This window comes from Sinocyclocheilus grahami, unplaced genomic scaffold (assembly GCF_001515645.1).
Source record: "Sinocyclocheilus grahami isolate Dianchi unplaced genomic scaffold, SAMN03320097.WGS_v1.1 scaffold1877.1, whole genome shotgun sequence".
In the NCBI taxonomy this organism is placed as follows: Eukaryota; Metazoa; Chordata; class Actinopteri; order Cypriniformes; family Cyprinidae; genus Sinocyclocheilus; species Sinocyclocheilus grahami.
In genome coordinates, this window is record NW_015507056.1 from 11,880 (window position 1) to 33,137 (window position 21,258).

Consider the following 21,258-nt stretch of genomic DNA (forward strand, 5'->3'; position numbering starts at 1 on the left):
TTTGAATGTCTAATAAACATCTAATTTCAAAAACTTTGCAAACTTAGTCGGATCCAGTTGTGAGATCTTGTGAAGTGTGCGTTTGTATCCTGCACGATCGCATGTACTCTGCGTGACGGTCGATCAGTGTGAATTGAACACGGACAGGAGGAGAGTTCAGCTTGACTGGAGATGCGCGATCGACAAACTTTAAACTCGTGATTTTAAATTATGCTGCACTTTATGCATTTGCCCACTGCCATATTCATGTAATTTTCACTGTGTGCTATATGTAAAATGAGTGTTACCTTGACTTTATTTGATTTCCAATGCACACAAACTTCCCAGAATACTGAGTGCCCTGTTGGTTACAGTGTTTACTTCCTTTTTAATTATATTTTTAATAAATATTAATTTATTTGTGAAAAATACTTTGTCATCTAAAGTATAAGTATGTTTATTTAACACATTTATTTTTTTATCATTTTTCAAATGATTTAAAATTTCTTAAAAAAAAAACAATATCGGTCGACCACTATATGTAATTCTAATTGAAACCAACACTGGCAACGTTTTTTTTATGTTTAATTAATACTGTAAAGTGGAAGCTGCTGGCTTTAAAACATCTGTTGTATAAAGTGATGTGTTAGCTAACAGTATACCACTGCTCAGGTATTTCCAGCTTATTTTTACCTCTGTGTGAAAAAAACGAAGCAGAAATTTGTTGTAAGTATTTCGGGGCCTTTAGTGTGCCATATAGAGTTGCCTATGTAGAGACTTCCATATCTCTCAATGTTTCGGATTAGAGGGCAGCCGCTTTTGTAGGCAACTCACTAGTTTTTTGAACAGACCCATTATGTTGCTCTTCTCAGTGATTTGGAGCAGCTGTTTGTGTGCGTGTTCACATTATCTGTTTGAAGTATTCATGAATTTCCTGTCCTAGTTGCATTGAGCATGTTTGGCTCTCCAGTGAACCTCGACTGAATTATTTCAGTCATGGGTTTGTCGAACATATGCACAATTGAACACCTGCTGAGAGAGGGAGAGACTGGTGTGACGGCCGGAATAAACGAATAAGATGAAACTATTGTGTAGTGAAGATGAGTTGGTTATGTAACGCTCCCATATGGAAGCTGCATGCACACCCCCGGAGGAGGCCAGCGCGTACACACGTGTGTGCGCTGCAGATCAGTTTCTCATTATTATTCACTGTGTGATTATAGTAAAGCTTTGATCCTGTATTCAGCTCACTGAGGGAATCTGTCATCTCTTTGATGCGCACACACACACACAATCTCGCACAATGGTGAATCTGCATGAGTCAGACTGAGCATGTTCCTCTAACACCACTCTGTTAAACATGAGCAAAATGCTTTTGTTTCCATTGCGGCTCAAGCTGATCAGCCCTCTGATTTGTCTTCAGAAAAACGGTGAGGTGCGCGTTCAAGCACTGTTAGGTCAGATTATGAGAAAATTGACTTGGCAGTTGCTTATATTACACAAGCTTACAGGACAAAGGTGATCAATAAATCGTTCAAGGAGACATAGGATATAAACAGGATTTTTCTTGCTCTCTTGAAACAAAAGTTCAGTCTATAATGTGCAAAACTACATCCCCACATTAAATTTTTTTTTTAACTTGCTAGTAAGTTGGAGGAGGTTTTGGGAGAAGGGACATACTCATTTTAGAGAGAATAATATTAAAATAACTAATACTGAAATAAAAATTTAATAAATATAAAATAACTAAAATGCAAATAAAAATAATTAATAAAAACTATATAGACATTAAAAAACTAAAAATGTGGAAAATATAAATATAAAAACTATTTCTATAATATATTCTATAATATATAAATGAAAACTACTGTATATTAAAACTATATTGGTATCTCAGTGATACTAAAATAACTTGCTTCAGGGAACAAAATAAAATATTTGTGCCATCCATGATTTATTTTTATTTGTTTATTTTTTCCTGTGTAGTTAATCTCTCATTTTTATGTCCAGCGGGCAGGATATTTCAGAGAGTTTCACTGTCTTCAGCTTGAAACCCCCAGGAAAAATTTGAAAATGCACATGCACCGCATGAAACCTTTAGATCCCATGATGCATTTCTCTCAAACGGGGCACTATATGCACTCATCGCTACACAGATTGAATCAGACAACAGGGAGCCAACCAACAGCAGCAATCAGTTCAGATTGAAGGAACGTAAAGACTCTGCATGTCACTTTGCATGACACTGATAGATAATGGTTTTTGCTGGCCAAGAACATCACCCTGAAGATCCCATCGGTCACTGAGTAACATCCCGGACCAGAGGATTCATTTAAACATCATTTTGCCTAAACACAGGCAAAGAGACTCCAAGTCGAGTAAAAAGCTTCTAATGTCATAATGGATCTTATCGTAATGTCTTTTCCTCTTAGCTTTGAGACATTGCTCAGAACATTGAGACATTTTCTGCTCCAAGTTGTGAAGAAGAGTAATTTTGGAACCTGCATTTCAGGTCTGTGTGCATGAGCTTTTAGGTTGTCATGGTAACCCAGCAAGACCTGCCTGTTGAGTCGTTTCCAATCAGTCTTTTGCTAGCACAGTGAACGTGCATGCTGTTGTTCACAAGCAACACTGCTGCATTGGTTGTGGATCAAAAATAATTGGTTGTTTGGTTCTCTTTCTAGATCTGTTGAATCTATGAATATGCATATATGTCAAAGGCATAAGGTTTTCCTTCCTGTGAATTTGTAAAAAACAACAACAACAAACAGCTCTTTCTCTGCGCAGTTTATGGTGTTTTTAGAACACTAGTGCAAAATACTCTAAAACATTCCACCTCCATCTGCTATAACTCTTTATTTTCTCTCTCTGCAGTAACTCTACACCTGCTCTTGCCACTGTAACTCTATACCTGTTCTAGCTGCTGTGAATCTTTACATACAAAATCTGATGTAATAGTAACTCTGTCTGTTGTAACTGTACATTTTCGCTAGCTTCTTTTACTCTATACCTGCTCTAGTTTCTGCTGTAACTCTATAACCGCTCTAGCTGCTGTAAATCTGTATCTGCTGTAACCCCTATATCCACTCCAGCTACTGTTAACACTATATCAGTTGTAGTTGCTCTAGCTTCTGTTACTCTGTACCTGCTCAATCTTCTGTAACCCTCTACCTGCTCTGCTGTAACTCTACAAATATTCTAGCTGCTGTAAATCTGTATCTGCTCCATCTGCTGTAACACCTATATCCACTCCAGCTACTGTTCAAGTTCAAGTCTGCTTTATTGTCAATTCTTCCACATGTACAGGACATACACACAGAGAATTGAAATTGCGTTACTCTCAGACCCTTGGGTGCATACAGATAACATAAATACAGATTAAATACAAAATACAACTATACAAATATACAAATAAGGTAAAATGTAAAAATATATATATAAAGCACAAGGCATATGGCAGATAGAGTGCAAACCAGTAAAGTAAACAACAGTGCAGAAATAGTGATTGTAGTGCAAAAAATGATTTGTAGTGCAAAAGAGCTTATTCAGACTGATTAAAGTGACTGTGTGTGTGTGTGTGTGTGTGTAGTGATGCAGCTGGTCAGGATGCTCTCGATGGTGCCTCTGTAGAAGGTGCACATGATGGGGGCCGGGGCTCTGGCTCTTCTCAGTTTGCGGAGGAAGTAGAGACGCTGCTGTGCTTTCTTGGCCAGTGCTGCGGTGTTGTCAGTCCAGGAGAGATCCTCTGTGATGTGCACACCCAGGAACTTGGTGCTGCTTACCCTCTCCACAGTCACACCATTGACGGTCAGAGGGGCATGCTGAGTGCGCACTCTCCTGAAGTCAACAACAATCTCCTTCGTCTTCTCCACATTCAGAGAGAGATTGTTGTCACTGCACCACCCGGCCAGGCGGCTCACCTCGCTCCTGTAGTTTGTCTCATCTCTGTTGCTAATGAGACCCACTACAGTCGTGTCATCCGCAAACTTGATAAGGAGGTTGGAGTTGTGTGACGGTGTGCAGTCGTGGGTCAGCAGAGTGAAGAGGAGGGGGCTCAGCACACATCCTTGGGGGGCCCCAGTGTTCAGTGTGATGGTGCTGGATGTGTTGCTGCCGACCCGAACTGCCTGAGGTCTTCCAGTCAGGAAGTCCAACAGCCAGTTGCACAGCGAAGTGTTGAGCCCCAGCTGGACCAGTTTGTGAATGAGCTGTTGAGGGATGATTGTGTTGAATGCTGAACTGAAATCTATGAACAGCATTCTGACGTATGTGTCTTTTTTGTCCAGGTGAGTGAGTGCTGAGTGGAGGGTAGTGGCGATGGCGTCATCGGTCGAGCGTTTGGACCGATATGCAAACTGGAAGGGGTCCAAGGAGGGGGGGAGGGCAGACTTGATGTGGTGCATGACTAGCCGTTCAAAGCACTTCATGAGTGCTGTTAACACTATCTCAGTTGTAGTTGCTCTAGCTTCTGTTACTCTGTACCTGTTCGATCTTCTGTAACCCTCTACCTGTACTGCTGTAACTCTACAAATACTCTAGTTGCTGTAAATCTGTATCTGCTCCATCTGCTGTAACACCTATATCCACTCCAACTACTATTAACACTATATCAGTTGTAGTTGCTCTAGCTTCTGTTACTCTGTACCTGCTCGGTCGTCTGTAACTCTCTACCTGCTCTGCTGTAACTCTACAAATACTCTAGCTGCTGTAAATCTGTATTTGGTCAATCTGCTGTAACATATGTACTCTAGCATCCCAGTCACTGAGCGTCACACACCACATATGTTTGCTCCGGAAGGAGTGTGAGGGTGGAGTTTAGATCTGAGTGGTTGGAGTGATGTCATCACTCAGGTATGTGAAACATGAGAGAAACTCAGTGAAGGAGCCAGCGAACAACAAACTTCTGAATGAACTGAGACTTGGACCCATTACTGTTTTGTCATATATTTGTCAAAATGTGTCATTTTATTCAAAGTGACTCGCACATGTAGTCTCCTGTAGTACTTTGGTGTTGTGTGCCTTGCTCGAGGACTCAATGGTTGATGGTATATCAATCAACCCTTGTGGCGTTTAAACTGACAATGTTTCACCTTTCAGATCTTTAACAGCACAGACTGCTTGTCTAATTTTCAAGATATCTCGCGCCTACAGAAACAGGAGCCTTAAGGTTCCTTTCAAAATTGTGCCTGATTCCTGCCTCTGTCCGCTGTCAGGGGAGCATTATATGAATAAACCACACTGATTTTGTCATTTTCCTAGCGAATGTGGCAGCATGTTCCCCAGCTAGACAGCTGAGACACATTTTCTGGCACTGTCCTGAAACACATCTCTAAAAAAACATCACATCTGCCTGTTCACTGCCTGTTTGATTTTGTGCTGAGGACATCTGGTGTAATTATGCACACATTGTCCAGCCCTATTCGGACAGGACTGCCTTTTCTAGCTTAGACCTTTTCTGCTAACTTTCTGGGTACAGTAACAGTTGGTGGTTCAAGTACTGCTGACACATAAAAACTGAAAGAATTAAGGAGCGTCAGAACCAGAAAACTGATCAGAATGTTCAAAGATCCTATGTGTTCAGTGTGCAGCAAGGAAACAGACTTGAGTCATCAAATTCTGAAGAAAAAAAAAACAGTGAAGGAAGAGAGGAGAAGTGACATGAACTCTGAGGAGGGAAATGAAGGGTGGAGAGATGTTTCTCCATCTGCCTGAAAGCCATAAAGAGCTTCATTAACGCATGAGCTGCTGCATCCTCCTGAGAACACTCTGTCTCTCCCTCTCTTGCTTCCTGTCTCTCTTTGTGTCTGTCTCTCGCTCATTAATCTCAGATGTTGTGCAATGGAATGGTGTTCGCAGTCTGCAGATGGATTTAGCAGAGAGCACAAAAATATATCTGCCCCTAGACACACTCACTCACTCATACAGGCATGACAATGGGATGGAGCTCTGTTAACCCTCAGTATTGCAGTGGTCAAAGAAATAAGAAAAACATAGAGCTGGGTTAGTAAATGTGTGCATGATTGTGCGAGAGATTAGAGTGGGTTTTATGGGTTCCTAAATCCTTATTTAGCTCTGTAAAGAAACACTTATTATATTTGATTAGATTTAAAGTTAATGAGGTTTTATAGGTTTTGTAGCATTTTAGTTTCGGTCAGTCTAAATCCACATTTCTACACAGTAAATCTGTAGTCAGCTTAGTTTTGGTATGATTTATCGATGCTGATTTTCTGTTTTTCATATAGAAGGCAGGTACAGACACAATTACCCGTGAAGTAACTGACTGGCACTGTGTTTAATTAAACTCTTAACCTTTTAAATTCATTATAAAGGCATAATTGTGAAAGTCCTATTCAGTATTGTGCAGCGAGTGGTCCTGCCTATGATTTATATCAGGACCTTGAGCAAGTGAACAGTAGACCCTCTGTTATATATTGTGTGTTGTGTTCCTCTGCAGCTTTAAGATGTGTGGTGCGTTACATGGCGACATGATGACCCCCGTGACCCTCATTTGACAGTCTTTGCACTGAACACGTGTTGAGCAACAGGTCCCAAATTAAGAGTGTGTAAAATCCTACGAGCACTCATATTTTTTTATTCATGTTCCTGTATCAGATATAAGTGAGTGGATGTCTGATTAGGTCATTCTGCTGTATAAGAAAAACAGAGCCAGTACCTTCCCTCTAGTCCCTAAAAGTTAACTCTCTGCAAGTTTTGGTATAAGGCAGGATATTTGTGTATGGCAGTTTGGGAAATTTTAGAAGTGTTTCAAATGTTGGGAGACATAGGAGACGATACAACAGGTGTAATTGTTTCACTACTTGTGAGGGCCAGATGTCTGAGAATGGCCTCATAAAAAGAGTAAAACCTCTTTAAACTGACTTGTTAGGAAGGCCCTCACCTCACCAAAAAAAAGTTCACAGGTTATGTATTCAAATCTAAACATGGAAAAATGTCTATAAATGGTAGGGAAGGATTTGTTCTGGATTACAATTAAAGGTTTGGATGTAGTAAGTATAATTTCCCAACTAGCCTATATAAATCTGTGGGGGCCCCACAAGTATAGGTGTACATGTTCGACTGTGTCTGTGTATGTGGTGTCAGTATGTCACAAGGCATGATGTTTACCTGCAAATGCTCAGTGCAAAAATAGAGTTGTGAGAGTCTGGCAGCCTGTGTTTGTGTGTGAAAGAGAAACTAGACATTAATGTTAAGAGTGAAACTCTGACCCCTGCTGGCAAAAAGTAATGAGTGCCTCATTCAACAGCCTATAGTGACTGTTTATGTGAGATGAAAACAGTGATTACATTTGGTTTCAAAATAACACTGGCTAACTCTGTTATTCTTTTTTACAGGTACTGAGGGCACAGTTTGTAAACTGTGTGTGGGAGCGACGTTCAGCCTTTAGTTTGTGTGTGATGGAGGGCTTTCCTGTCCACTGATGCTGCTGCACTGCCCTGCAGTCATGTCTGCATGCAACACCTTCACTGAACATGTGTGGAAACCAGGGGAGTGCAAAAACTGCTTTAAGCCCAAGAGCCTACACCGGCCTCCAGAGCAAGCCAATGCTGCCAGTGAGAGCAAGACAAACATCAGTGCCAAACTCACAAACAGCCAGAGGAGCATTTCCTCATCTCGTGCAGGGCAGGTCCGCCCACCTGTTGCAAAGAAGCCTACTATTGCAGTAAAGCCTACTATGATGCTGCCATGCTCCCTAGCAGGGTTGGACTCAGAGGGAAATGTGCCAAGGCTTACAGAGGGAGCACAGGTCACTAAAAGTTCACCTTTCGCTGTGTGGAACCACAACAGCCTGAATAGCTCGAGACCCACAGGGACAAACAACAATCAAGGGGAGGATTTGGTCAGGCAAACAGAGGCATATGGTGCAATTTCCCTGGAGCCAACTAGCAGCAATAACAACGGACTGACGGATGTGCTAAAAGAGATTGCTGGCCTAGGACCTTCTCCAAGCTCAAGTAGAGATGACTTCTTTGGCCGGATCTGCAGTTCATACCAGCGCTCGTTAGAGAGGGGCCTTCCAGCATCAAGCTGTCTCCATGCTGGGAGTAGTGGTAGAGGAGCAATGAAACGTGTTTCCCTCAGTGACAGTGCAGAGGTCATCAGCTCTGAGGGAGGGCGTTTCTGTTATCCAGAATTCTCCAGTGATGGTGACGATGAGGAGGATGAGAGTGGTGATGAGGATGACGACGATGGAGAGCATGACAGTTGGGATGAAAGCGATGAGGAGTTGCTAGCAATGGGGATACGGATGCGGGGTCAACCTCGGTTCGCCAATTTCCGTGCAGCCACACTGTCCCCAGTTCCCTTTGCTTTAGGGAAGAAGTGGAATACCGTGCCTCTACGCAACCGTTCACTGCAACGGTTCTGTGCAGTGGATTACGATGACAGTTACGATGAGATTCTGAACGGATACCCGTCCGTTGACTCAAATGGAGCTCCTGCTTTTCTGTCATACACCTCTGATCACCAGGGTAGTGGATCTCTGTCCACTTCTGAGTCCACCACCTCACCCGAGTCCTTGATTTCTCTGCCCGAAGAATCCTGCGCTGGCAGCTGTAGGGGCACTGGTGACCAGAGAAATAGTCTTCCTTTCCCACCTAGCAAAGAACCTTCAGCCAAAGGACTGAGTTCGCCAAAACCCAATGAAACGCATAAAGCTGTTCTAGCCATCCGACTGGAAGAGCAAGACGACAGTAAGAGAGAGGGTGGGGCTCTCCCACAAGCTTTTCCAGGCCAGCCAATCACAATCAGCTTCAGCCCAACCGAGGAGCAGGCCAAGCCTTATCGAGTAGTGAATCTCGAGAAGACTCCTATCTGTAAGCCATATACGGTGGTGGATGTGTCTGCCTCTATGGCCACTAAAGATGAACACACTCACTCGAGTGAAAGCACTCCAAAGTCAAGTAGGCCCAATGTTGTGCTTTGCCCTTCCGCTGATCCCTGTCTTGTCTCACCCACCTTCCCTCAGTCCCCCAGATCTCCTGTTTCACTTGTGGCATCTCCATCCGTTTCATTGTCTCCGCTGATGCCTCAGTCTCCTACAAGTTCAGCCTCTGGAGGACCCAGTGGTTTCCGCACAAAACCCGGCAGCATCCGTTACCAAGAAGTGTGGACGTCTTGCACCAGCCCTCGACAGAAGATCCCAAAAGTTGATTTAACAAGTGGCAGTGCCGCTCCAAGACTAATCAATCACAAATCAGCTCCCACATCTCCAACTGCAGGCTTTGGCTCAGCCCGCACAGTCCCAACTAAATCTCCTAACTTGTCTGAGATAAAATTTAACAGCTACAACAATGCCGGCATGCCCCCGTTTCCCATCATAATCCGCGATGAGCCTGCATATGCACGCAGCTCCAAAAAAGCAGTGAAAGTTCCCATAGTGATTAATCCCTGTGCATACGATAACTTAGCTGTTTACAAGAGTTTCCTGGGGCTCAATGGTGAGGTGCCACATTCCAAGCCTGGGGCCAGAAAGCGAGTGGCCAGCCACACATATGAGGAGATTGGATCTTCTGAAAGTTCACAGCCCTCGCCGTCTGAGCAGACACCATCTCAGATGAACCACACAACAGATGTAACTGCTCCTGGGGATTTGAGGACCACCAAAGTATCCGGACAGACTATAAACGATGGCAAATCCAGGACTACGACAATTGTCTCCGTCCTTCCTGCAGGTAGCATGAGCCCTTGCCCTGCTGTTTTGGCACATAGCAGTCTGGATCGTATTCGTAACCCCAGCAGTGAGCAACCAGCAGAGGGCAGCAAAGATTGCCAGGTCACATCGAATGGAAGTTCAGGTCAGAGAGAGAAAGCAAGTGCTGTTCTGTCTCAAATTGTGGCCTCCATTCAGCCGCCGCCTTCTCCTCCAGACTCCCCTGCTGGCCAGAGTAAGACATGCAGTGCTGAGGAGCTTTACTCGTTGCCACCAGATGCTTCCAGAGATGCTCTTAACAGACCTAAATCACTCCACTGTTCTGCAGAACCTCAAAAAGACACACCACCTAAAGTCCTTCCCAAATCTCAGAGTGCCTCTGCTGCTGTACCACCCACAAGCCCCAAATCTGAACCTAGTCCCCCATTTCCCCCAGCCCGGTCTAGCTCCTCTCCTTACCACTCAAGCAACCTACTTCAGAGGCATTTCAGCAACTGGACCAGACCAGCTGGGGCCAAACCTAGTGACGGAGAGACCAGTCCTGGTGCGGAGGGCAGGCGTTCGACTGACGGTAACAAGCCCAAGCGCTGGATATCCTTCAAGAGTTTCTTCCGCCGGCGGAAGGACGAGGATGAACAGAAAGAGAAAATGGAACGAGAGAAGGAAAAAGGGAAGCTGCTGGGATTGGATGGGACTGTCATCACCGTACTGCCTCCTCCACCTGTACAGAGACAGCACTGGTTTTCAGAGTCCAAGACAGATGACCCACACCAGAAACCCACGATCATATTCAGCTACAAATCAGAGAGCATCACAGGTGGAGAGGAGGCAGAGCTTCGGGTTGAAGAACACAAAGAAGGTGTCACAGCAGAAGGTGGAGCTCCCAGTCTGTCAACTCCACCCAAGAGCAGAGCCAGTCTCCTCATTAGCAAAGTCATGAAGTAAGCTGTCTTTCTCTGTCAATCCCCCCTCTCTCTTTCTCACTCTCTCTCATAGCTTTTTAATGTAAAAACATATACTAAGGTCTTCCTCTGTCTTTATCTTGCTCTGTCTTAGTGTGTATTTTATTTTCCTTTATTTTCATCCCAGATGAAATGCAGAGTTTTTGACAAACCCCAGTGATAAATGTGTACCCCTAAGGGTAGCTTTTTGTAATGCCTGATCAAAAAGCTTTCACATTATCCTGTTGTAGCTAATAGCGTTTTATGCAGTCATAGTATGTCAAAATTGAAAATACAGAACAGCATATTTTTATAGTTTGTTTGGGTTCTACATAACCTATACCTAGGGCTGGGCGATATAGCTAAAAAATGTATCAACGATATGATGTTTCATATTGTTCGGTATCGATAATTATTGACATATTTTATAACCCTTTTTAAAACAAAGAGCAATGGATTTTTTTTTTTTTTAACCACTGTATTTTTAATTTACCCAATTTATTAAGACAACAAATATTTTTTTGTTTTGTTTTAACAGTCAAACACACAATTTAAACAAATATCTCCTTTCTTATGTTTTATATGCAGATTAAATAAGTCTTAAGGAAACTTTTGTCTTGTCTCCCGAGGCCACAGAAGGGCGCAATGAGCAAAATAATGCAGCGCATTAAATTGTTTATTCAGTGCAATGAAATATCTGTCTATAAAAAATGTGCATAACGTCTGAATTAACATATATAAATCAAATATAATTTCATAAATTGCATAAAAAATTATGAGCAAAACAGCATCATGTATTTATGCATTGCTTAATACAAAGAGCCAAAGCGCCATTCACACAGATTGCATTTAAAAACATAAGAGATGCAGTGAAATGGAATAAACCTTCACAAATTTGTGTTTTCTAAAAGTTTAAACTTTTTTAACTTTGCATGGCTACATCTCTTGTGAGAGACACGAGTGCAGCAGTCATATTTGTCCGCCTAAAAAATTTGCCGAATATGCGTTCTATGTGAATGGCTTGGTTTCGGTTTTAACCTAATTAAGATCTTCTCTGCAGCGGCACGTCTCGTGGGCTAGACTAACAAAACATTCAAATGCAACAATGTCACTTACATCATTATCGCCGCATCTCATGCGCCACTGATAAGGCTCCCGGACGCACACATAACATTCGATTGCACCATTTTTGCATTCAAATGCAATTTTTTTTATTTTAAATTCGACTGATATTCATTCTTTATTCACAATCTCCTCATCACAGGCAGGCACACCACTCATTTCAGCATGTGTTCGTGGGCTGTCTGCGTCACTCATAGCACGTGCCTATATCAAACATTTTTTCTATCGTTATCGATGGTGTACCGATAAATACCGATACCGTTTTATCGCCCAGGCTTACCTATACCTTTTATAGTAATTGTAAAATTTAAATGTTTTTATAATGGTAAAAAATTCAGATTAGGGTTTAACATTATCAAACACAGAAAGAAAAAAGTTTAACTTAACTAGTTTTTTTTAATAGAAATTGAATTGTTTTTTGTTTTTTTATTGGAATAGCTAAATGGTAAAACTGCTTGATTTAACAAGTTATGTTTGAATTTGTAATTTATGCTGCATACAAGTCATTTAATTATTAGTTTTAGTAGCAATAGTAGTAGTATTAGTATAAAAAGTAGAATCAGTATTAGTTATCTTTTTTAACTAAGTGATTTCCTAACTACAATAAACCACTTCCTATTTAGTTAGTCATGCGTGTGTGTGATTTGCTGACGAAAAGGACCTTTGATCCTGATATGTCACAGTTGTAAGCTGATGAACAACCACAGGTAGATGTCTGTTAAGGGTTAATCATGTGGAGGAAGAAACATTCACACCAAATGTTACAACAGAGAGAGGAGGAGTAAGAAAAAGACAGAATCCAAGAGAGTTTTGTCTATTAAGTCTTTAAAAGCAAGGAATTCCTATTTCTGGTTTGAACATTTACTGTCTCTGACCTTATCGAATGGGTGACTGTGTGAGCCAATATGGTGGGTAAGCATTACTTACTCCAATTCCTTTAAACAGACCAACACTTTACTGAAGATCTCAGCTAGATATTCGTTCCAGTGTGTGTGTGTGTACAAGTGTGTTTGCAGTGTGTTATCTGCCTAAGAGAACGAGATACTTGACACATTGATTCAGGTTCTTCTAACAAGTTGAGATATCCAACAAACTGAGATATCCAGATACTCTATCATTTAAAAAACACCTTTTTGTGGTGATATCTTCCCTTGTGTGTTTACAAAAAATGTTTTGCACTGGTGTTTCATTGGAAGCATTAAGAATCTTATCTTTATTTTTAAGAACACCTTCCTTGTTATAGATTTTTGAGTGTGTCATAACTTAATGGAACAGAATGTTTTTATATGTCCAGACATGCTCTGCCTGCAGAAGATTCCTCCCATTTAGCATTCCTGGATGGGTTATTTAGGAGAGAAATGCTGCGGTCACACTAAACTTTCAGCATGTGAAATTAGTTCGGACGGTGCTGCGAAAACAGGGCGGGAGCAGGATATGACATCACACACCAAGGTTTTCACAATACACACAACTCACTAGTCATAATTCTTTTCTATTTAAGTGTTTACAATCTATCACAAGTATAGTTAATCAAGTACACACACATACAAATCTCATGCAGTAAAAACATCACATAAAATTACACGTTTCACTGTTCAAACGTACCATCTGCTCCTGTTTCCCTTGCCACCGCAAACGAAGCCGCTTCTTTTTATGTGATTTTTGTAATCTTTTAAAGTTGTGTTGTATAAAACAGGATGATGCAAAACTGCTTAAATTAGCGATTCCTCCATGTTTAGAGATCACTTTGTGACGTTTTGATCTTCTATTGGTCTCACGCATTCACGTGATGTGAATTCGCAGGTCAGAGTTCACCAAACTTGAACTTTGCTACGCAGCGAAATGCGAAATATCTTCACACGGGCTTGCGTTTCCGGTCTGACGCATTCGCATGCGTATGAATGGAAGCCAATGAACAAAAAGTCTAGTGTGACCGCGGCTTAAAGTTGGCACTGGGATATAGGGATGGTTCGGAATCTAATCAAAGGACAGTATTTTCTGTTTGATTAGTCAAGTATGGTTGGATCCCAACATGCTAATTAAAATGTAAACTTGAACTAAAGCACTATCACACAATTATTCATTATTAATCATTATTCATCTCATTATTTACTCACCCTGATGTCCTTCCAAACTCAAATGACATCATGCCTTCTCACAAAAGTGGACATTTTGAAGTGTGATGTAGGCTTTCAGGCTTCAAAAAAAGGCACCATGAAAGTATTATAGAAGTGGTCCGTAATATAGCTCTGGGTGAGAAAAGGATTATTCACTGATTTCTAACCTAAAAAGCAAGAATTAAAAAATTGAGGGTATGGGTTATTTTACAAAGCTAAATTTAGAGCTAACTCTCAAGATTTTTTTGACTGATATTTACTGATAATCTTAACTCAAGAACTGCTGCAAACTAATTTTGGAGTCATAGAGTTTTTGTGAACTAGATCAACTATTTTGTTAAAAAGATCTCTAATTCAGAATATCAACTAGGCTATCGTTTTGGTCTGTTTATCACATAAAGTTATTATATGGCTTCTTGTAATATTGTAATATACCACATGAGTCATATGGATTTCTTTTGATACTTTTATTGTGCTTTTGCATCCATTTTTTAAGCTTGAAAGCCCTAAGTTCTCATTCATTGCATTTGCATGTAAAAGAGTGACCAGCACTGTTTGAAAATATCTTCTGTGTTCCACATGAAAAAAAAATTCAGTCGTACGGGTTTGGAACAAAATGAGGGTGAGAAAACTACAGATTTTTCATTTTTGAGTGAACTGTCCCTTTAAAAAAGAGAAAGTGAGAGAATTAAGCTCTAAATTTAGCTTTGTAAAATAATCTGCATCCTCAGTTTCTAAATCCTTGCAGTTTAGGTTAGAAAACTTTGGGCTGGAATAAATCTCAACCCGTTTGTCTCTCTTTGATGCAGTCAGCTTCCAGTTCAGGATACTGAGATCTCCTCAGCCACCTCTCTTCCTGCTAAGCTGGAGCTGTCGCCCCTGTGCGAGCTGACTGCCTCCTGTCCGCCCCCAGCATCGCCCACCTCAAACAGCAGCAGGCAGGCAGAGCGAGAGGAAGAGGGAATCACTTACACCATCTCACACTCTCCTACATCCAGCAGCTGCAGGGCCACGTACACCAACCTGGGTAAGTAAAACACACACGTTTGATGGGTCACTTTGTGTTTTTGTTTGGGTCCATTTTTTTGGGCCAGTGGTGTGAGGTTCTGACCTGGTTTGGCTGGCTCATGCTGATATATTTAGGTTGTCATGGCAGCAGCGTGTGCAAGAGCATTTCTAGACCCATAAATAAGATCACTTCTCTCAATCTCTCAATTTGAAGCCATTTAGCTGATTGAGTCTCTCTGAAGTTTATGCAGTGAAAGGAGGTATGGATATGTCTCTTTCTTCGTTTTGTTTTGCTCTTTTTTGTTTTGTTTTAATTGCATGAATTGTAGCACAGTGTAGTTTAAGTAGTTTTGCTAGCAGGAAATGTAAATTGCAGCACCACACATTATATTTATTATACAGTGGGGTCCAAAAATCTTAGATGACTAGTGACCACTAATTATTTTTTTTATTATTTAATATAAATTAGTTAATTATTTGTAATTATTATAAATTAATTCATTTACATTAATTCCTTAAATATCATAGAAAAGTTTATTTGTTTTAAAATGGTTCAAAATTCTAAAACATTTGTTTATTTATGATTTTGAATTAGTTTAAATCTCAAATTTATAATGTGATCTCACTTTTGGATGGCATGACAAATTCTCAGGTCAACATAAATTATATTTATGTTATGGCTGATAACTGATATGATATATATATCTGTATATATTGTGTGTGTATTTTTAAGTGTTCACAAGAAAGCTCCTAAAATATCTAGAATTTAAAATGCTTCAGACACTTTAAAACATTACAATGTACATAAAATATTAATGTTTGCAACCTGGCATAAAGATATAATATACTGTTAAGACTGGAAAAGATCAATCCAAAAATAATCTGCTAGTGTTTCAAAACTAATAATATTGGCAAATACCCTGCGAATAACGTCAAATAATATTTCAAACAGTGGTTGTTTCCTAAACTATGTAATGTTTTTCCACATGTGAGGTTTAATGAAATAGATGACAAATTGCATTAAAATTCTCCCACGCTGGCAGTAGTTGCTGTGTGGAAATCAGGGATTCAGTTTGTTGGGGACTTTAATGGCTACAGTTCTGAGAGACTGACAGATTATCAGACTTAGTTTGTCTATATTGAGCTGTATGGCATCACACAGGATCTGAGAAAAAATAATGAATTTTCAGCTGTTCCAAGAGAGCATGGTTGCTGATGGCTACATCCTTCCCTTCTTATTATGTTGCAGAGTTGACCTCTGATATCTAACCATATAGCATTGCAATGGTGATGACTAAGGCTGATGAACCTCTGAACTGCGTAGCAGCATGGGTCTCCAAGGGGTTAAAGTACTGCCTCTAATTTTGTTTTTGATCGTTTTATAGACGTGACCTACAAAAATCCCTGTCCTTGTGAATGGGCCTCAGAAGAAGCCCCAGTCTGAGATTATTGGGAGATTAAAGCAGATTAGTGAGGAATGTTAGATGAAGTTTCACACTGTTAAATAATTCCTAACTCGTATCCTACGTCCCTGTGGATGGACCATGTGTGAATTGCTTTAATACTGTTCATCCTGCAATTAGAGATAAAAATAAAGGGGAACATGTAATGGAAATCCAATAAGGCACCAGTTATGTTCTGGTCAAAATTTCATGTGTTCCCTGAGCTGTTTCAGAGCCCTAATCCTCTCTGAAATTCCTCATCTCTCACTCTACAGGTCGGTCCAGGGCCAACATGATCCCTGTAAAACATCCCAGACATCCTAAAGCATCTGATGACACTTTAACCTCTGATCCAGAGGTCATCGAATCCACGACTAAATCCACCCCTCCACCCCTGCCTAAAAAGTCAGTCCCACGTGCCCAAACAGAGCCATCCGCTCTAGGTAGAGAACTCTCTGCCCCTCGACCCAAAGGAGAGGCCAGACCAGGCGGGACCAGTCTGAGTGTCGCCAATCCACTCTACGATCTCGAATCCACATGGGACACGGCCAGTCAGAGCTCCTCACTCAGCTCGGAGGCACGACATCCTGACGAATCTGGAGACTCCCTGGAGCGTCCCGTGGGTGGGCAGAGCCTGTCTTGCCTAACCAATAGCAGCTCCATGCAGGCATGTGACCTCCGAGGCTTTCGAAGTACAGAGAGTCTGACAGCCCGGACGCGAGGGGTTGGGAGACCTGCTAAAGCCCAGAAACAAGTGCCGTACAGAGGCATGGAGAGCTGGGAGGAAGTGGTTGGGAGGATCCGAGGCCTGCACACGGATACCCTTCGCAAGTTGGCAGCCAGATGTGAAGATCGATTTATGGCCGGACAAAAAGATCATCTACGCTTTGGAACAGACAGCTGGTCTCATTTCCGGCTGACTGCAGGAAAACCCTGCTGCGAGGCAGGAGATGCTGTGTACTACACAGCGTCTTTCGCTAAAGAACCTCTTACAAACTACGCCGTTAAGGTGAAAGTTCAGTCTTACACATATTTATTGATGCATGTATATGGACAAGCTGATTTAGCTGTCTACATAAGTCAAGTAATGGTCACTTATGCAACTCACAATCATTGCTTCTTGCAAGAACAGCAAGTGTGATTCGACTAACAGTTGATTCCAATAGAGTCTGATGGCAGCATGTTGCTAAGCTAATGGCTTGTTACTTAATACAGACAGAGATTGTAACAGTGCATTATGAAATTATCCACAAAGGCTACATTCAGTGCTTTCTTGCCCATACTGAGATATCTATCTTACCAAGCTCTACTAATTATGCTGCCTTCAAGGCTTTTATCGATAATTCCTATTATCGTTGCTCATATCAATAAGGATTAAACCCCTTATCAACCTTAAAGTAACCCTCTGACTAAGAAGGGAAAGCATTACTCGTATTTTCCCAGCCTTTGTGTTGGCAGCGTTCCTTTGATACTTCAAAATGTTGCCTAGGTAATCAGCTCAGACTTGCATGTATTTGCAGAGAATAACATTCTCTTTCTGTCTGATCTCAGATTTGTCGGGGTGTGGTGAAGGAGACTCAGCAGCAGTTTTTTCACAGCCTAGCAGTTCGGCAGAGTATTGCTGTTCACTTCAACATCCAGCAGGACTGTGGGCACTTCCTGGCAGACGTTCCGGCCCGCCTGCTGCCCTGGGAGCGAGAGGAGGATGGAGAGGACAAGCAAGGCGGTACGGAAGGAGGAGAAGAGGGAAAAGGAAAGGCGGGTAAGAGAGATGCGGCAGGTCCGGGCGGGAAACTCTGCAGCCGTGTTGTGGTGATCACTCGAGAGGTGCCGTTCCAAACGGTGTCAGATTTCGTACGGGAGGGTGTGGAGAGGCACTCGCGAAACCCTGAGCTGTACGAACGCCAGGTGTGTCTGCTGCTGCTGCAGCTGTGTATAGGACTAGAGCATATGAAACCCTACCACGTCACGCACTGTGACCTGCGGCTCGAGAACCTCCTCCTGGTGCACTGTCAGCCCGGGAACCCTTGGAACCTGGAGCTGCTGGAACCAAACAACAACGCTGCATCCGGACCTTCCTCCACCGCAGCTTCCGCTTGCCCTGCCCGCCTCATCATCAGCAACTTCTCTCAGGCCAAACTCAAGAATGTGGTGCTGGAACCCGCTTCGCTCCGAGACCAGTCCCGTCTGGCACCTGAGCTCCTCACTGCCACTCAATACCGCAAGTGCGACGAATTCCAGACCGGTATACTGATCTATGAGATGCTGCATCGACCGAACCCATTCGAGGAAAGTCCAGAGCTAAAGGAGAGGGAATACTGCAGCTCTGACTTGCCCCAGCTACCCCTGCGATCCCTGTACTCCAATGGCCTTCAACAGCTTGCCACGTTGCTACTCAATCCCAACCCTTCCGAGCGCATCCAGATGGCGGATGCCCGGGCGTGTTTGCAGTGTTTGCTGTGGGGCCCCCGAGAGGATCTGTTCAATTTGCTGAACCCCCCGTCCGGGACAGTCCAACGCCAAACCGTCCTGCAGAACTGGCTGGACCTGAAGCGAACGCTTATGATGATCAAGTTCGCTGAGCGTTCTTTGGACACTGGCTGCGGCGTGAGTCTGGAGGACTGGTTGTGCTGTCAGTATCTGGCCTTTGCCACCACCGAATCTCTCAGCAGAGTGATCAAGATCCTGCAGCAGCCACAGGGCGTGCTTATCTAATCGCAGGCGAACACGCCAATGAAGCTGGGACGTCTAGACATATGCGCTGTACAGACGTGTGATTTTTTTTTTTGTTGTTGAGGAAACCGTTTGACTTTTTAGTGAATGTGTTTGGGTTTGGTTTACTTTTAATACCATGCAGAGAGTCCAAACGAACCGTTTACAGGAAGAAAAGTGACTAAGTGAAGTCATATTTAACTCCACAGATAATGGCACATTTATAGAGCTGCTTTTATAAACAAGTGAAACTGCATGACTTGTGTGTATGTGTGCGTGTGTTGTAGGTTTTCTCCCAGTGTGTTTAGTTACGCATTTTATTCTGCTGTAGGGACTCGTGTATATCAGCAGGAAACCACTGATCCGACATCAGCTGCATCATGATTTATGATTCCAGAAGCTCATGAAACAATTGGATAGCTATTATATAATCATCACATATTAGAGTTTGTGTGAGGGACGTCAAATTAAGGGTTCTCCAGTGGTTACGTTAAGTCACTGAAAAATGAATTTAAGTCTAACATGCCTTACTTTATAAGTGTCTGTGTGTGTATATATATATATATATACAGTATATATAGAGAGAGAGAGAGAGATTTATGGAAAGAGGCAAAAACGTCATCTTTCATCAGTCATTTCACTCAAATATGTTTTTATCAGATCCTGATATATCGTACAGATTAGTTCGAGAGTACATATTGGATATTTTTCTACCACAACAAGAGCACTGTAAAGTTTACCAAAGACTAAACACTCTGAACCACAAAGAACAAAACATATTTTTACATTTTGCATAGTCAAAGAGAAGATATTAATACTCTCCCTCTTATAGAAAGTGTCCTTATGTACCTAAAACAAATGCAGTTTGGTTCTTCAGCAGTACTTTGGCTCTCCAAAGTACACAGGAGCATTTCCAATCAGAGGGATTGGCACCAAACTCGGTCTAATCAAACGAGAGTCACTCCAGATTCTGATCGTAGCGTTTACACTTGCAGTAAAGGCTCTGAACTGCTTTTGAGACATATCAGGATGAATATAACCCTGACCTTACCCGGATATCACTACGCGGATGTATGTGCAATCATTAAAAGCAAGTGTTAACATTTGTTACAGTATTTTAGACATATTTAACGCACTTGATATTCTCAGCATGCGATTATTCTTTATCTTCCTGTTCCTGTTTGGCACATAACTGATGAGAATGCAAGCTTTGGGATCAGACTCCCAGAGAGGCATATGCGAGGATATTTGATTGTGTTTGTGAAGCATTAGTTTGAACCAGGGACGGCACATTCTTCAGCATTTTGTCCTTGTTGTATGTAGTGTTATTTTGAGGCGTGAGTGTGTGTTTCATGCAATGGCAATATAGATATGGACTTCAGAGTGAAGTGTGAGACACACACAAGGTGCATCCCAGTTTGCTTACTCATGCATACTACAGCTATGTACTTCAGTGATGATGGGAAAACTGCATACTTTTGAGTATGTAGTATGCTAGTATTGCAGTACATTATGTAATAAAATTAACACATTATATGTAAACATTGACTTGTAGATACATTTATGATTATTCACTATTACAACAAAAAAGTTGATGAACTGTTACAAGCTCCGCCTCTTCTGTAGCGCAAGGGGGTTGTGGGTAATATTGGCTCAAAATGCATCCACAGAAAGTACATACCATCCATCTTTAGATATAATATTTTTTTGGCATACTATGATTTGCATACTTTATAGTATGGATGGTATGCAAATTGGGATGCAGATATTGTCATCCGTTTCTATTTTTATTTCATTTACATATTCAAAAGAAAGGGATTTAATGATTGTTAGTGCTGAGAAAGGGTTCGAGTGAGGTCATAGCGTCTCTGTCAATCACAAACTAGGGCGGGACCACTGGTTTGCTCCCTTCTTCTATTTCCAAAGCAGCAGTTACAGTTTCATCAATTCTAGAGAGAAACAGGAATATTGTGTGTGTGTGTGAGAGAGGAAAAATTGCAGTGTGCGTCACGCTGAATGTTTGCGGGTCACACCGTAGCAATATGTTGTATTGAATTATATTTGTATATAATAATTTGAGTGTAGTTTAAATTCATTTTAGCATTACGGGCACGATTCTGTGTCACAGAACGAACTGTTGTGGGTAATATTGGCTCAAAATGCATCCACAGAAAGTACATACCATCCATCTTTAGATATAATATTTTTTTGACATACTATGATTTGCATACTTTATAGTATGGATGGTATGCAAATTGGGATGCAGA

At 41.8% G+C, this 21,258-nt stretch overlaps 1 protein-coding gene across 1 annotated transcript in view; it reads left to right on the plus strand.

Annotated features, from left to right (window-relative positions):
* Positions 1-21,117, plus strand: part of LOC107573151 (pseudopodium-enriched atypical kinase 1) — a 25,246-nt gene extending 4,129 nt beyond the window's left edge. Inside the window, exons 2-5 of the mRNA XM_016259597.1 lie at positions 7,332-10,590; positions 14,639-14,856; positions 16,555-17,288; positions 17,831-21,117. Of these exons, the coding sequence (XP_016115083.1) occupies positions 7,418-10,590; positions 14,639-14,856; positions 16,555-17,288; positions 17,831-18,994 (5,289 nt within the window). The 5' untranslated portion in view covers positions 7,332-7,417 and the 3' untranslated portion in view covers positions 18,995-21,117. The remainder of the gene's footprint in view (positions 1-7,331; positions 10,591-14,638; positions 14,857-16,554; positions 17,289-17,830) is intronic.
* The last annotated feature ends 141 nt before the right edge of the window (positions 21,118-21,258 follow it).